The 18,706-nt window shown below is 38.8% G+C and overlaps 1 protein-coding gene across 12 annotated transcripts in view; it reads right to left on the bottom strand.

The window, feature by feature from the left end:
• Positions 1-18,706, bottom strand: part of Adam22 (ADAM metallopeptidase domain 22) — a 267,323-nt gene that overhangs the window by 214,391 nt on the left and 34,226 nt on the right. For all 12 annotated transcript variants that reach the window (XM_008822497.2, XM_008822498.2, XM_008822504.2 and 9 more), the window contains exon 3: positions 12,575-12,651. In XM_008822497.2, the coding sequence (XP_008820719.1) occupies positions 12,575-12,651 (77 nt within the window). The remainder of the gene's footprint in view (positions 1-12,574; positions 12,652-18,706) is intronic.

The raw sequence follows: 18,706 nt of genomic DNA, 5'->3' as shown, positions 1-18,706 counted from the left end.
ACATACATACACCACACACAGATACATGAATAAACACAGGACTGAACTACTGGCATATGCTACATCATGGATGACCTTCACAAACATGTCAACTGAAGGAAGTCAGACAAAGAAAACATATTGTATATACAGGAATATAAAGACAAAAGTAAATTAGTAACTGCCTAGGAGCTGGGGACAGAAATGGAGATTAAGTTTAAATGGAGGAAAGAAAATGTTTTTCATAACTGATTTGCAATAGCTGAGCATGGTGACACACACCTATAATCCCAGCACTCAAGAGGCTGAGGCAGGAGGATCATAAATTCGAGGACAGTCAGGGCTAGAAAGCAACTACTAGGACAGGCTGAGACAGCCATCTCAAAGAGACAAAAGAAAGCTTTATTAACAGTGACTGTTGCACCACTCAGTAAAGTTACAGAAAAAAAAAAAACCTTTAATAGCACACTTGAAATGAGTGAATTTCACAAAATGTAAAATGTACTTCAATAAAATTACTCTTAAAAATCAAAATTATAAGGCCAGAAAGATGGTTCAGAAGGTAAAAGCACAAAAGCCTGACAGTCTGAGTTTCATCCCTGCATCCCATAATGGAGAGAGAACCAACCCCAGAAAGTTGTCCTCTCCATGTGTGCGCCCCCCACCCACATACAAAAATAATAATTTTTTATATTTTTAAATCAAATTATTTAATTTTTTACAATAGAAAAGTAATAAGAACAGGTACAGAGAAAATTTTAGAAACTTAAAATATGCACAGGTAAATATGATAAAGATGAAATTCTCCATGATGAAGACAACTTGGAAAAGCACAATTTTTCAAAATTGGCTTAGGAACAAATAGAAGTCCTGAATACACCAATAAAATAGCAAAAAATAAGTATCAAATATTAAACTCTTAAAAAGGTTCACAGAAAGCTAGGAATAGTGAACCCTATAGAGTAGGAGACCAGTTCAAGGCTGCACTACACTGTGAGTTCAAGGGGAGATCCTGTTTCAAAAATCAATTTCCCAGAGTACTCAATAAATATAAAGACATTTAAATATTAAAATGTTTTTGTATATATAAAATGCTTAAAATATTTGAGCTAAAATAATTTAGGTAAATATGAATACATCTATATTTAGTTCTTTTTTTTCTTTCTTTTCTTTTCTGGTTTTTTTAAGACAGGGTCATGCTGTAGCCCCAGATGGTCTGGCCTGGAACTCGCTTATGTAGACCAGGCTGGACTCAATCTCACAGAGATCTGCCTGCCTCTGCCTCCCAAAAGCTAGGATTAAAATTATGTGCCACCACATCCAGCTTTATATTTAGTTCTAAAAGGTATTATTTGGTGATAATAGCATTTTTATCTTGGTTCTTTTGGTAAAAAAACAATGTCATATTCACTATTTTAGAGCTAGTCTTTACCATATTACCATTTAAAGTAAGATATATACCTTTATATAATTAACACAGCATATACATGTACATTTTTATTCTATATAAGACAATGCTTCATGAAATTTTCTATAAACAAAATTCTATTTTTTAAACATTTGATTAAAAAAAAAGAACCTGCACCAATCTCATTTGTAATCATAGATACAAAAATTCTAAACAACATAACAGCACATTTATTTCCACAGTTAGAATTCAAATACCTAGAAGAATGAGTCCTAAAAATTTAAACTGGAAAATTATTAAAATGAAATAATTTGCTGCATTCTTCAATGGAACTAGAAGTTACAACTGAACAACCCTCCTTTATTGAGGGATAGGTCTCCACAGTAAATACTTTGAATTCTCCAAAGCCTTGGGGAAACTTGAACCAGTAGAGAAAAACAGTTAGATTTGCCTCAAGGTGTTAATTGCATAGCTTAGCCCCTACCAGTTTGCTGTTGTCAGCTCGCAGCTTTCCCATAAACTTTTTCTAAGCATTAAATAAGAAAAGTTGGAGCCACAGCTAAGCTGGAAGTTTATGAGGATCTGTTATTCACTTCACGTTAGGAGAAAGACAGCATCATTAGGGCTGCAGAAATGACACCTGTGATATTGCTTAAAGTTGAGAGGTCATAGCTTTGAGAAGCATTGTCAAGCCATGAAGTCAGATCATAACTGAGGGGAGAGATCCAATTGCACTTTCTGCAAATGGGGAGGGCCCCATTGCTTTCACCCTGAAACAGAATGTTAGGTACTTTGAACCGAGGAAAGAAAGGACTTTCCCATTCTCTGCCTGGCCACACAGAGGCGATACCTGCTCTCCCAGTAGTGACACACTCCACCAAGGCTTGTGTATGTACTGGGGCTCATGGGTTCTTGGAGTAACCACCCTAACAGATGTTAGCAACCATCACTGGTGAAAGGCAGCTGTGCCCACGTTGGGTATCAATGCAGGTGGTTCATGAATAGCAGGAATTTAACAATAGAATAAAAGGCAAGAAAGCCGAATCTCAAAAAAAGTTAAGGGAAGCACATGGAGATAAAGGTAATAATTATTTTTTGTCTCACTGTGTGGCCCAAGCTGGCCTCAATCTAAGGGCAATCCTTCTACCTCAGTCTCTCAAGTGCAGGAACTGTACGCCCTAGTACTATCTAGGTACCGTTGTTGAGATGGAGTCTCACTGTGTTGTCTAACCTGCTCTGGAATTCCTGGGCTCAAGCAATCTTCTTGTCTCAGTTTCTCGAGTGCTAGATTACAGGCAGGTGCTCCTGTGCCCAGCAAGGATAAAAGCAGTTTATAGCAGGAAGGTGAACAGGGTCCTGTGCCATACCACTTAGATAAAAATAGGAACTGTGATTGCATTTTACAGTCACAAATAGAGAGGAGTGATTAAGAGCACTTGTTGCTGTTTCAGAGGACCCAAGTTCACTTTCCAGCATCCATATCAGGAGGCTCACAACTATCTGTAACTCCAGTTTCAGGTGATTTGACACCCTCTCTGACCTCCATAGGTACCTGCACTTACATGGCATATATTCACACAGACACATAAAAATAAAATAATATAAAGCTTTAAAAATAGCAGAAAACATTAAAACAATAAATCCCAATAATGGCTCAAAAAAGAAAATTCATATGTTCACTTTAACTGACTAGAAAGACACTCAATAAAAGCAAGTACCCATTGTTTTAAAAGAAAACTTTTATAACAACATATAGGATACTATTTTAATATGATAAAACCTAACTCGAACATCCATAATAAGTATGTGACTTATACTATGAATGAATAGTAGAGAAATAACCATTTCTAAAACAGAATCATGGGTTGGAGAGATGGCTCAGCAGTTAAAAACACTTCGGTTCTTCCAGAGGACCCAGGTTCAAGTCCCAGTACACACATGGTGGCTAACAACCATCTGTAACTCCAGTTCCAAGGGACTGAACACCCTCTTCTGGCCTCTGCAGGCACTGCACACATGCGGTACACTTACACACATGCAGGTAAAGCACTTATACACATAAAATAAATAAAATAATAAAAAAGTAATAAATAAATAAAACCACTATTATCATCAAATCATACAATTCAGAAGTTACAAAAAAGGATTAAAAGAATAATTTAAAAGTATCATTTTGAAAAGACAATTCATGATTTACCATTCATGGTACTGTAAAATTATAATGCTATTGTCAAATCCAAGAGAAAGAAAAGTCACAAGCAATATTCAGAAAGTTCAGTAAAGTGCAAATAATGGCTTTCCTACATAACATCAATGACTAGCTCCAAAACACAGAAAAATAGTACATACACAGCAGCAAGAATAACAAATACAACTCCCAAGAAAATATCCTACATAAAATATAAAAGGCCTATATAAACACTAAATGTTACTGAACGTTATAAAAGAATGCTTAAAATTTTTATAAAAATTACACCATGGTGTTGGATGGAAAGATTTAATAGAATAAAATACCTACTTTTCCAAATTAAAATTCAGTTTATTGACAGTCTACCAGTTCCAAAAGGGAAGTGACAAAATTATTATTATTTTTTCATCTTTTTGAGACAGGGTCTCCCTGTAGCCCTAGCTGTCCTGGAACTCACTATGTAGACCAGGCTGGCCTTGAAGTCACAGAGCTCCACCTGCCTCTGCCTCCCAAGTGCTGGGATTAAAGGCATGCACCACCACACCCAGAGACAAAATTATTATTTTTAAAAATACTTTACTTATTATTTTTATTTTATGTGTATGAGTGTATTGTCTGCATGTATGCAAGTGCACCTGTGTCATGCAATGCCTGTGGAGGTCATAAGAGGGCATCAGATTCCCCTAGAACTGTAGTTATGGACAGTTGCTAACCTCTGTGAGGATGCTGGAATCAAACCCAGGTCCTCTGCAAGAGCAGCCAGTGCTCTTAACCACTGAACCATCCCTCCAGCTCTGACAAAATTATTCTTATTTCCATTAATTGATTGACTGGTTGAAACAAAATCTTCCTCTGCAGCCAGGCTGTCCTTGGACTCACAGCAATTCTTTTGCCTCAGCCTCCCAAGTGCTAGGACTACAGTGTAAGCATCACACACAGCTTCTTATTCCATTTTAGAAAAGGAAAATATATCTAAGAAAATTTTACAAAGAAAACTAATGGTGAGGGGTTGAGGCTGTTCACAGAATGGGCTACCAACAAATACCAGGGGGGCTGAGCTATCGGGGCTGAGCTATCACCAGAAGGACAGTATTGTCATGGCTGAACTGGAAATAAATGGGCCTTCTGAAAGCTATAATCTTCTTTGGAAAGAGTTTTCCTGTGTGAAAATTAAACTTTTGCCCAATTATCACTTGAATGATCACAAGAAAAATATCCAACTCAATCAAGACAAAATGAGTTTTCCCATACTAAGCAATACCTAGGAACTGTTTATTTACAAGTCTGAAGCTATCTGTGGAGTTCAATGCCAGGCAGCAAGTTAAGTGTCATTCATCTCTTGCAGGGTCAGGCCTTTCAGTAGATATTTTGAGAGATAATGATGAGACTATCTGAATTTGAACATATTCTTGATGATTCATCACAGTGAACTGAGAGACACTTGATGGTGGAATATAAGCTTTTGTGCTGTAATACAATGTGCTGTTTATGAAAACAGAGAGGCTGTACCTTGGAATGGTTGCTTTTTGCTATGGTATGATACATACAATATTAAAAGTACTAGCACATGAGAATTTTCACTTGTACTGTATCAGTGATCATTTGAAATTATTTAAATCTTTCATTTATGGTCCGGTGACAATTCAAAGCATTGAAGAAAGGTCATTTTAAAGCTTCTAATTTATATTAAAACAACAAAGCTGTCAGATGTGGTAGTGCACGCCTTTAGTCCCAACACTCAGGAGGTAGAGGCAGGAGGATCTCTGTGAGTTCAAGGCCAGCCTGGTCTACATAGTGAGTTCCAGGACAGCTGGAGCTACAGGGAGACCCTGTCTCAAAAAGACCAAATTTATACTAAATTAATAAAGGCCTTCCATATCTTTAAAAGGGCATATAATATTACAAATATATAAAACTGTTGCTCATCCATATTACAAAACTGTTCACAGGTTTTCAATCTGTTTTCTGGGCATTTTGTAACTGTAATTATAAATAGTCACTACCAGTATTATCAGTCTTTGATTATGCAAACTTCATGTTATGTCTGAATAAGCATCTGTAACTAAATTTAGTGGCATTAGTTCAGACTGAGTACAACAAAGTAACACTTTATATTGTGTAGAGTAGTCCATTAATACTGATGAAAATAATATTTATTTCACTGATGCTGTTTTAGAATTACAACTATTTTTTTAGTCTTTCAGGTTGAAAAGTACGGAAAAGAAAGAAAAGAAAAGAAATACTGGTTTTCCTATAGCATCTATTAAAACACCTTATAAGACAACAACCAATAGCATGGACTAAGCCTTCAGAGAGACTACTTTAAATTTTTTTAAATATAGAGTAACTGGATCTGATGAATAAATGGTCATAAGCCAATGAGGAAAGGAGTGACTAATGCAATAAAGAATAGAGAAATCAATAACCCTTGCTTAGACTAACAGCCAATGTCTTTCTGTTGCTGAAGGGGTCCCAGATAATTTGGCTCCTGACTTTCTTAACGTCATTTCGAAACCCTCTTGGCTCTCCCTGTTTCCTGATCCTAAGCTACCTCTGTTTTCCTCAAACATGCTGATTATTCTTCTCTGAGCATCCTGCCCTTAACTGTTACTTCCTTAGAGATTAGAGATGGCATGTCCAAATGTCACCTTCATCCTTACAGCAGGCATTCTATTAACAATATGGCCACTCTCTGAAATGGCCTTATTTAATGTTTATTGTCTCTCTGACCAGAATTCAAGCTCCCTAAGACCAGGTGTTTATTTCCTTGTCTCTATCAAGTCCCCAGGTTCTAGAAGAGCTCTTAGTACTAACCAGGGGATTACAAACTGTGTATATGTCTATCTGTATGTATATATGTATGTCAATGTATATGTGCATGAACACATACATGCTTACACATGGGTGTATGGACACATACATGTTTACACATACAGGTGTACCATGTTTATGTGTACAGATATGTGAAATGAAAATAATCTCAAATTATTCAACATGGATTTGTCTTCTACATGATTTCATATGAAACATACATACGAAGAATATTCACAATAAGAGCAAAATATTCATTTACAGATTAACAACAGTAAGATGGCTGCTATTCATTATCATGGCATAACATCATCATTTAATTATTATCTTATCCTCATCATTTGTTTTTATCGCCTTCATCAACCACATTGTAAACAGAGTATAGTTAAATAAATGAAAACTTTCAGAGCTAGCTTTTGATTCCAAAATTGGCAGATGACTTGTCCCCTAAATAAAAGACTGAACTTGCCCATTTGAACAGAATCCAGGTGCTCTTTATCTGGCCTTGCTCCTACCCCACCCCCACCCCTTTCATCTCCAGTATACTTCCCATTCCACATGGTCAGCCCCATCTGCTGAGCTTCTAGGTCAGGTCCCATCCCCCATTGTGAAATAAGGAATTAAAAAAGACTACTATGAGGATCACAGAGTGAGAGACAAACCATGTTGTTGCTATTGAAATAAGAGGAAGGAGATAATCTGGGAAAAAAAAAAAAAAAACTACATTTTAGAGTTGGATCTTTCAAGAGCTGAGCACTGAGAGCCAAGGACAGAACAGAATCTTCCAAAAACACAGACCACAGAAAATAAGTTCTTTCTAATGATCCCGTATGTTCCTGACCAACCCCCAATATAACAGCTACTGTAGATGTGGAACACTGGTTTCTCTGTGGTGTGTTGTGGGAGAGGTGCTTTTGTCAGGCCACCTGACATAAAACAATCAAGGAGCCCTGATGGAAGGGAAATTTCTTCAAGATTCTTGCATTGCTTTGGGGCGTTTAATTATTCACTTCTTGAAGAACAGGAGAACGGTTTACAGGAAAAGACTTGGCCTGAATTGCTAACATAATATGGCTAGATGTCTTTATTGAGCCTTTGTCTTTCTAAAGAATGTTTCATAATAAAATAGAGTGCCACTGTTGACCTCTGAAAGGTCCAGTGTAGCCTCAGGATCAATCTGACCAGGGCAGTCCATATGTTTGGTTTTATTAATATATCTGTCCTAAAGAGTAAAATTTCACAGCTATGACCCCATGAAGGAAAGTTATCTCCCACTCTTCGTAATTTGACAAACAGGAACTGGCTGTGCTTTTCGCTTTGAGCCTTTCCATATTTTCAACCTCCTCCTGCAGAATTTACAACCCAAAGGGTGAATGAACTCTTGAATAATCTGGTTATAGATAATCTTGTTTACTGAACATTTTGAAGAAATATTATGTAATATTCTTTTCCTTCCATTCCAATCTAAAAATATGTATTATTGGACCTATTCTGCAATTGAACTCCAGCTACACATAGACTTAATTTTCCTTCAGTAAATTTTTTTTACTTATCCCACAGTCCCTAAAATTGCTTCATAAGAGGAAAAACCCAAAACTATTAAACAGAATATTCAATTTTTTACCTTCCTTGCTCTTAAACCAACAGAACCACAAAATGACACAAACTGAAATCATGAAATTTTTTTAAATTATATAAAAATGGGACAGAAAAATGTATCACATCATTGTGGTTTTTATAGCATAAAGAAAACAGACACTAGCAGACTTTATATCTTACTACAGACACTTGTACATTCATGTTGACCCCTGCTCTACTCACAAGAGCTAGGAAATGGAATCAACCTAGATGTCCAACTGGTGAATAGATAAAGTGTGGTATATACACACTATTACTCAGCTACAAAGAAAAATAAAATTTTCAGGTAAATGGGTGGAATTGGAAAAATTACACTGAGTGAGGTAACTCAGGCCCAGAGAAATAAGTGCCACATGTTTTCTTTCATATGCAGAGCCTAACTTCATAGCTTTTGCTTTGTTGTGTTTAAATTGGAGCACAAGTGGAAGCCAGGAAACTAGAAAGGGGCCATTGGGGGATTCATTATGGGAGGAGGGATAGTAGTTTATAGGTAAAATCAAAGTAGAGAAGTTGAAGACCAAGGACAGAAAGGGAGGGGAGCAGAACTATGGGGGAAATGGAGGGATGGGTTAATCCAAAGGAAATGTTTGAAAAACCATAGGGAAGTCTACTGTCTCACAACCCAGTTAAAAAAATAATAATGGGAGAGATGATAGAATACATGTGAAATAAAAGAGATGGGGAAGGGAGGGTAGATACTGGGGGTTAAAGGGTTAAGTGAGGAAGAGGGCAGAGAGATGGTGGCAAGAAAAAAGTAGTGGGAGGGTTAACCAAAACTAAGAATGTCTTAAAAAGCCTTATGGAAACCCACTAGCTAGTAAGGTAATTTTAAAATACACTTAAAAAGAGAAAGAAGGAACAGAGCTACCTTGCACAAGTAGAAAATGTGGCTCCCGGACTACATGGATAATTAAGTGAAAATTTCAGTGCAAGGTATGGGATACCTCTCTACCAGTTATTGGTCAGAGAGGTCCCAGAAGTCTCCAAATCAGTACAGGCATTTGCCATTGTCCTTGGCTACTTTCCCCAACTACAGGGTAAGACCCTATTGCTGAAGATATCACACATTTTGGCTGTAGGGCATAGAGCAGCCAATCTCCAACAAAGGAAACCTCCTCCCTGCTGGCCAGCTTTTGTAGTGTCAGAAGGCCACTGAGGAGAGAAAACACATCAACGGTCTACCCAGTGCTGAACCCAGTACGCTGAATGCCAGGCAATATATGCCAAATGGTGCAAAGTGGCATGACTGTATGGGGTAATTAACCACTTTCCAATTGGATTTGAGGTCTGCTCCACAAGAGGAAATTTCATGCCTGGTACTCTAATCCTGGTCAAAATCCCATAGCTGAAGAAGTCATAGGCCCAGAGTAGGTAGAACTTGCTAGTATTATTTTGCTCAACGGTCAAGCTGTCAAAGTGCCTTCAAAGTACTTATGTTTACATCCATAGACCTAAGCTGCTCTTAACCTTGATCAGAAAAACTTCTTTTTGATAGGTAAAAAGTTGGCGGAGAACGAGCGAATGGATGATGAGGCACCAAGGCACAGCTAAAACTCCATCAAAATAGGTTTTATTAGCAAAGGAACACATGGGGCAGATACCCTTCCAGGCAGGGAAAATGTCTGCCCTATCTTGAGCTGGGGTCTTTTAAAAGGGAGGCTTCTGCCTCCTGCAGAAGGTGGGAAGATGTATTTTTTTTAAAATTGGGGGGGGGGAGGGAGTAGGAGAGCGGGACTGTTAAAACCTGTCCTCTTTAGAGATCAAAGGGGAAGCCTGCTGTGTTGGCCAAACAGTGGAGAAAAGTCTTCTTCTCTTGACTTCAAAGACCAAGTTGCTTATCAGCTAGGTTCCCTTTTCTCAGGAGCATGAGAAGTCCTTGGAATCCTGTTGGTGAGGGGGCAGGGCTATCTGAACCTTAACACTTTTTGCAGTGAGCAGCAGTCAGTGGAGAGATACATAAATGCTCAAAGTGCTGAGAGTAAGAGACTGAGTGCTCAGCCCTAAATGGGTCATATATATCATACCTCATTCACATACCAGTGCTCAGGGAACATCTCAGAAGAGGAAGAGGAAAGAACATAAGAGCCAGAGAATGGAGAGGAGTGCTGTGAAATGCTATCTTCTGGATGCAACATGGCTATTGTACTCATGAACTCGTGACAGTTATGGTTACCTGCATAAGACCTACACAAGATCAAGCCAGTCAAAATTCCAACACAGATAGGGTAGATTACGTCCAGGCCCCACCCCTTACTGAAGAGATATTAGCAGTTAATAGTTGCTGATGGAAGAAGAATCATTTTTCTGAGACAGTGGCTACCATTCCCACACTGGATGATCCCATATGCATGCCCATATAGGCCAGATGAACTGGATTTAGGGAGTTATAGAGAAAAAACATGAAGTTTGGATGTGTTGTGGAGGATGTAGGAGGAGTTTAAAGGGGGGAAATAGAGGGTAAATATGATATTTTATTATATACATGGATGAAATTCTCAAGAATAAGGAAAAAAATTTAACCATTCCCACACTGGATGATCCCATATGCATGCCCATATAGGCCAGATGAACTGGATTTAGGGAGTTATAGAGAAAAAACATGAAGTTTGGATGTGTTGTGGAGGATGTAGGAGGAGTTTAAAGGGGGGAAATAGAGGGTAAATATGATATTTTATTATATACATGGATGAAATTCTCAAGAATAAGGAAAAAAATTTAAAAAAAGCTGCCTGAGCCTGGTCTACATAGTGATTTCTAGGCCACCTGGGATTACAGGAAAAAAAAAAAAAAAAAAAAAAAAAAAAAAAAAAAAGAGTGAGCACAGTGTATATTTTCAGCCCAAACAAGCTGTTTGTTATTATTTTATCCTCTGTATTTTTGATAATTTAAATTCACATTAAATAATGAGAAAACTACCTAACAGAAGTTCATGTCAAAATCTCAAAAAAACTGCTTTACTTTCAGTATTATAAGCTTCATGCTTATGTTCTGATAGATATGATAATATGCATTTCTTCAGGAAATCAAAGTTTTGCACTCAGAATTCTCCAAAGAAAGTAAGCAAATTTAGGCAAAATGGACAAGAACAAATATCCCTTCACTGAGTAATGGAAGTCAAGGGAGTGTCAGGAACCATGAACAAGGGAGGTGATCCACCAGGAGATATAGGAAAGAGCTATTGAAGCAGAGACCTAGGAAACTGGAATTGCCAAAGCTTGTCCAGTAAGCTAATCACTAACCATACCTGGCTACTGAACATTTAAAATGTGGCTACATTTAAGGAGGAATAAACTTTTAATTTTTTTTAAATGGTCTTGCAGTACTCTCCAGACTAATCTCAAACTCCTAGGCTGATCCTCTTGCTTAGGCCTCCTGAGAAGCTGGGACTACAGGCATACACCATCACATCCAGATGATTTTTCTTAATTTAAATGTAAACAGCTACACGTGGTTAGTGACTCCCTATCCAGATGTACAGTCACACATCATGAGTCTTTTAAATTAGCTAACAGTATTCCATCTAGTTGGCTGCCCATCCCAGATGACTTTGGCTCCAAATATCACTCTTAGTCTACCTGTTGTACCTTCTAACTTCAAACTGTTTTCTTGAACTATTGAATAACTGCTCCCCAAAAGGTTGTAAGCCAGTCCAAAAACATAACCCTAGCCTGGCAGAGCTAAGTGTAGTATAATTTTCTCTTTTCTGCTATGCTTAAGAAGTATTTTGAGACTGATAAAGTGATCGCTGAGTGAACACAAAGACTTGCATTTGATCCCTACAACTCACATAAAAAGCCAAGTGTAGTGGCATGCATTTGTAATCCTAGCTATGGAGAAACAGAGACATGTGGAACCTGAGGCTCACCGGCTGGCCAGGATAGCCAACTGGGAAAATTCTAGGTCAGAGAAGAGACTTTGTCTCCCCACAAAGGGTAGATTGGGCATGCAAGATGGCCCATGGGTAAAGGTGCCTCCAGCAAGCCTGATGCTCTAAGTTCAATCACCAGAGCCCACATGTGAAAGGAGAGAACTGACTGCCACTAGCTATTCTCTGACCTTTACATGAGCACTGTGACATGCACACACACGCATGCACACACACATGCACACATGCACACACAAACATGTTGTATGTATCTGTTGGCAGATACATACACAAAAAATAAATAAATACCTAAAATGTGGAAAAAAAACTAAAGATGGACAAGTCACAAGGAACAACACCCAAGGTTGTCCTCTGTCCTCCACGTCTACCCACATATAAGTCCCCCCACACACAAATACACACATACACACAAGAAAGAAAGAAAGAGAAAGAAGTTTTAATACCTTAAATATTATTTCCATAATCTGTCATTCATAGGAAGGTCAGGTCATATATAGTCTTACACAAAATACTATAATAACTCTTGCTCTCCATTATATATTTATAAATCTGCTAACGTTGTACAATTTCTAATGCATATCTATTTCTTATTATTTATCAGCATTAGTGCCTTAAAGTCACTATATATAATAATCAAAGTGCAGACAATTCAGCAGGCACTTACTGGTTTAGCAGGACATCAAGAATGAATGATGTTCCAAAGGCATCGACCTGGAAGCTTGCCTGGTCAACGTGAGTCAACTGCAGCATCAAAAAGATAAAGTATTATTTATTAGTCAGTCATGATGATCAAGAATAAGTATTTCTTATCACCAAGCTTACACAAATGAAAAAGCCAATTCAACAAAGATAATAAATGAAAGCACATTAAAGCAAAATTTGTACCTTCTTAGAAGCCAACTATTTACCAACTGAAACTTAAGTACCATCCAATCAAAGAGGGAAAATGCCCTACTTTACTGCTTTGCCTTAAGTAGTAAAATAATGCATTTCTAAGATTTACTTCATAAAGTTTATTCTGTATTTGTGGGAATGACATCTGGACAAAGGACTTTTACTTACCCTTGTCACTAAAGATGTTCTGAGATCATTTAATATGATTTCAACTTGTTTACAAATGTAAAAAAGTTAGTAGGTCTTGAATTCCTCTTGTAATCTAAACATATATCTTTACTCTCTCATGACCCTTCCTTGCCACCGACCCTGAAAAATGTATGAATGCATGTATGTACGTTACTATACATATCAAGCCCAGCAAATACTTGTTGAAAGCAACAGATTGTCCCACTGTGTTGCAAATATCAGGTGCAATTAGATTGGTAACATCTAAAGAAGGAAAATGTGCTTGATTCAAGAGTTAAATAATACAGTGAATACAATCTATTTACAAGGAAGATACCTAAACTTTTATAAAAATGTTTCCATCATACCTTAAATATATACTTAAGAATTTATATTTAAGTTCTAATTTGCCAAACCTAATTTCACAGAGGTTGCCATATCTTCCTAAGAACAAACTTGAGAATTTGTACATTCAGTCAACTTAAGGATTAAGTGGGAAAAGAAGGCTTAACTAACAATAATGAAACTTTCTGGAGCGACAGGATGATTCTCCCATTGAAAAATCTTTGAAAGAGCGTGGTCTGGGAGAATACTGGACAGCAGATGCTAATGTGCCATTCCTCATCAAGCCCAAAAGCCTGAGTACCTGGAAGCCCTTTAGTCTCATCTATCACTCAACCCTAACTCCCTACTCTTTCAGCTAACTCAAGTACTATCACCAAACCTTAGTTTCCTTTTTCTTTACAACAGACCCTGGAGTCACACCTTATTCTTCAGTTCTACCTGTACCATAGATCATAGTCCCCTGATCTTACTAAAGGTGGCTCCTTAGTGAAACCCCAATGTAAGCCCCATATTTCCCACTATATGAAGTACAAACACCCTGTCCCTGCATTTCAAGATACTCCACAACTGCCTCCCCAACTCACTCTAGGCATAACAGTACCTAAGCATCCAAGCACCTATCCACACCCCACCCACACTGAGTTCCCTCATCTACTCTTTAACTCAAAAGCCAAGTGTACTCTAACTTCTCCTATGGCTTTTATTCACTATTTCTCCTGAGTGTTCTTCTTAGCCAGACCCTTCCCCTAGGCTGTTTCCTGAAAATAATACTATCTGAATGTTAGAACTTATATCAACTACCTCTTCTAGAATCTTCCACAGTACCCCTAACAGAAGACCACAGACTGGATAACTTAAGTAATAGAAATTTGCTTTTTCACACTTCGGGAGAATGGACTGTTGGCAGATTCAATTTCTCCCAAGGCCTCACCATGTCCTCAATGGTCTTTTCTTTGTGTGCATTCTTGGTGTCACTTCCTCTTTTTATAAGGATAGTCATCCTTTTGGATTAGGTGGGGTCACCCTGATGACCTCATTTAACCTTAATCATCTCTTTAAAGGCCCTGTCTTTGTATACAATCATATTGGATAACTTCGATATTTGAATTTTCAGAGGACACAATTCAGTCCACAATACTTCTCTCCCACAAAGTCTTCCGTTCCTTTCTCTTCACTGCAGGTCAGGATAATATGAGAGTTTCAGTGCTGACCAGCATCAGGTACTCAATCAGTATTTCCTGGCTTACTGGCTCACTTTAGGGATGTTTTACCCATCACCTGGATGCATAAATGAACAATGGAACAACTACAAATGACCTGTCTACTAAAAGGCAGTCTTCCCACAGGGCTTGCTCTCTCCTCATGTTATGTCAATAATGTTTTTTCTACATAGAAGCCATTTGGGTTTCCTGAACTACTGAGGATCATGTGTTGGGAACAGCCTCAGGAAGGCCCTACTTACCAGAACTGATGTCTCTATTAAAATGAACCTCTCCCTCCTTCATTCTTCTAGACACTTGTATGACTATTATAGCTTTTCTCTGAGTCTCCTCTGAATTACAAATATTAGCACTTTAAATCTGCAGTGCACAAGGCCATGACTATGTGTTGTCTTCCTATCATGATGATAACTCAGATCTGGGTAATGTTACCATTCATTTTTTGGCAAAGTAGTAACTGATTGCATGAATTCTAGTTCTTTCTTTTTTCTGAGCTCTTCTCCTCTAGTTTTTCATAAAATATATAATAGGGTATTATGAACTATCATCACCCTACAGTAGAATAACAATACTTATTGTTCCTATCTAATGGATTGTGGTACCTGTTATCCCACCTCTGTCTATCCCCCTTTTTATTCCTCTTCCTAGCCTCAGACAATTATTATTCTTTCCCTCCTCCTCCTCTTTCTCCTCTCTTCTTCCTTCTCCTCCTCTTCCTCTTCTGGACTTTTTTAATTGCCATATATGAGGAACAACATGTATGCAATGTTTGTTGTCTTTCTGTGTCTTGCTTATCTCATTTCATGTACTGTTCTCTAGTACCATTCACTTTGCCACAAATTAATTCAGTCTGATTTTTTTCTTATATTTTCTTTCTTCTGCAGTGCCTTTTTACATCTGGTGTTTTATTTGATATGACTCAGTCAGATCCCAAAGAAACACTTAAATCAAAAAAAAAAAAAAGTATGGATAGCTTGTTTGACTAAGTTCTTTTTTTAAGTCTTTATTGTGTGGCATACATTAATACAGTTTAAATATAAGATGTTTTTCTTAGACTATATTCTGATGGATTCATTGAACAAATTTCTGACAGCTCACCAAGTACTAGGAATGTGTTAGATTCCCAGTTTAGGGGACAAGGTACTGAAGAAGACTAACCATGTTTCTGCTATAACAGACTTTTAGTCTAATAGAGGGAGACAGAAAGTGAACAATTAAAGAGTTTACAAAATAAATTTACTGTTCTAGAATTTAATAAAATAGGACAATGCATAGATTAGCAGGATGAATGGGTGTCTAAAGGTAGTCTTGGAGGAACATTCTGAGGTGGTGACTTCAATGAGGCAATATTTACCTTCAAGTTCTGGGAGGCAATCAAGGGCTGTAGCAATAGCCTATGTTGTTTTGGGAGCCTCTTGGACTACCTCGACCAACAACTCAAAGGGAGTTTCCCTTGCCTGGCACTGTGATTTTGTTATATAGACTTCAGCTATACTCCCTGAAGACTAGCTCTCATAGTATCAGAATATACTATTCAAGTTGCCAAGAAAGAAAACCAACCAAGGGTCCCACCCAGCTGTAAGCCTATGAACCACAGCAACGACCAGTCAAGCAAATTATCTCTGTTGGTGCAGTAATGGTACTTTTATCTACGGAATAATCAACAGCTGTCTAATTGAACTTAGATTCTGCTCAATTGAAAGGAATGCATGTGTGGTTCTATAAACATAGCTAAGTAAACATAGTTGGAGAGGTCACAGACACTAGAGAAGAACCTATTTCTGTCATCGTCCTAAACCAAAATAATTTCTAATTCTATTCTAAATATGTATCCTTAAATTTACAGACAAGTACAATCACCACTCATAAAAGAAGCATGGACTCAGTGCATTTGTGTGTGTGTGTGTGTGTGTAACATTAATAATCAAATAAGAGGACAGGAATTGAGGGGGTGGGGAGGACATGGGAAGAGTTAAAGAGGAACTGGAAGGATGGGAATAATGCAAATGCAATACTCAAGGATGAAATTCTCAAAATAAAATAAAAATGAAATTTTAAAAAGAAAAGCCACCCTATGGAATACATAGACAATACTTTCTTCTTAGCCTTATGAGACCTGTTTCAGGCTTCAGCCCTCCAGAACTATAAGACAGTATTTTTTACTGTTCTAAACCACTAAGTTTTGAATAATATGTTAAAGCAGCAACAGAAATTGATACTGGGTTTCTGACACGGACTCTGAACACTTAGAAAAGTAGTTCCAATATGGTTCATTGAACCAGTGTTCTGTGTCATTTTCCTCCATGGCTTGGTTAAAAGTCAATGTACCCACAGCAGCAAAACTGATACTTGTGAGGTCACAAGGATCAAATTCCAAACACAGACCTTCTGTGCTCTATTAGTCCATTTTGTGTGGCTACAACAAAACACAGGACACTGGGTAATGGACTAAAAAAAAAATAGGTGTATAGGTGGGGTGGTACATGCCTTTAATCCCAATACTCAGGAGGCAGAGGTAGGTGGATCTCTGTGAGATGGAGGCCACATTGGTCTACATAGCAAGTTCCAGGCCATCCAGAGTTACATAGTTGTGGGGACCTAAAGACCCCACCTTGCATAGGTCCGAAAGGAAGTTACTGGGGGCGTGGCCTGGCTTGCTTTGAAAGTCTAAAGAATACTTCCGCACTGCTGAGGAGTGCACGATTAGTGCATGACCATCCTTAATATACACCCTTAGTAATATCTGTAATAAATGAGTCCCTGCTTGACTAGGCTCTCCGTTGCATCTGAGTGTCCCCGGTACTGGGGGCAGCATGGGCTGGCAAATGGCATGCTTACTCATCCCCAGTCACCATGCTGGGGGGTCGCTGGTTCGAACCCCCGACAGCTGGCACCCAGCGTGGCACTCAAAGGAAGGTGAAAAGAAGAAAAGAAAGAAGAAAGGAGGAAAACGGATTGGGGCCAATCGGAAGTTCGGGGTAAGCAAGGCCCGAAATATGCGTAACGAAATTAATAAGCTTGAGGACCTAATGCTTAAAGTGCTGAGAGATATGCTTAAAAACAGGGGATTGGATTTTTCAGATCCCGTAGCTCGAAAGGTTTGGGCAGAGGCTATTCATTTGGCTCCTTGGCTACTTGGGCTAATGTTTTTACTGGGGATACATGGGAATCATGGGAAGAGTTTGAGGAAGAATGCAGAAATGCAACAGAAGTGAAACCAAAGGTGGCCAAAGTAACAAGCGGCACCTCAGGCGTGCCCTGGCCGGCTTCAGAACCTCCCGGGCAGAAGGGCGGGGCAGAGCAGAGTGCATGGGGTCTGCAGCAAAAGCAAAAGCCGTCCACCCGCCTTGAACTAACGTGAGCCCACCCGCCTTGAACTAACGTGGGCAGGAAGCAGGGCGGGGGTACTACCCCCCAGCCGGCGACCGTTTGGAGGTGCACTGCAACCGGCTCTAGGACAGCTGAAAAAGCCCAGGGGAAGGTGGCTCAGGGAGGGGCCCCGCCCCTTCAGTTCAGAGGGTGGCCAGGGAACCACCCCACCCCCAAGTGCTACAGCCCCACCAGCAGTAGCACTCGCCAAATCCCAGGCCAAGGGAGTCCTTAGTAAAGCCTACAATGTTTTCACTGACTAGGGCAGATGTGGAGAAACCAAAAAGCAGCTCAATTCAAGGAACTCATGGCCATTGCTTTCTGACAGTATTCAGACTCATAAGCTCCTTAAAGAGAGAGAAGTCCCTATTTTCTTACAGCATCTTAGAGGGCACAAAGGGTTGGCTGGGCTTTTATCCCAAGGCAATGCAGAGGTAGACAAGATGGCTTACAAGTACCACCTCTGCAACAGCCAGGGGTAAACCCTAGAGGACTCAAGCCCAATTCCTTATGGCAAACGGATGTCACACACTATGCTCCTTTTGGAAAGCTTAAGTATATTTTTGCGTCCATTGACACATTCTCATATGCCTGTTGGGCTACCGCTCATACAGGAGAGAAGTCTAAACATGCTTAGTCTCACTTTCTCCAGGGCTTTGCTACGTTAGGACTGCCCCAACAAATTAAAACTGATAATGGACCATGTTTTGTGAGTAAAAATTTACAAGATTTCTTTTCACTTTGGGGAATTCAACACAATACAGGAATTCCCTACAATCCCCAAGGTCAAGCCATTGTAG

This window comes from Nannospalax galili, unplaced genomic scaffold, assembly GCF_000622305.1.
Source record: "Nannospalax galili isolate Female #2095 unplaced genomic scaffold, S.galili_v1.0 scaffold85, whole genome shotgun sequence".
Taxonomy (NCBI): domain Eukaryota; kingdom Metazoa; phylum Chordata; class Mammalia; order Rodentia; family Spalacidae; genus Nannospalax; species Nannospalax galili.
This window is presented reverse-complemented; position numbering and strand designations above follow the sequence as displayed.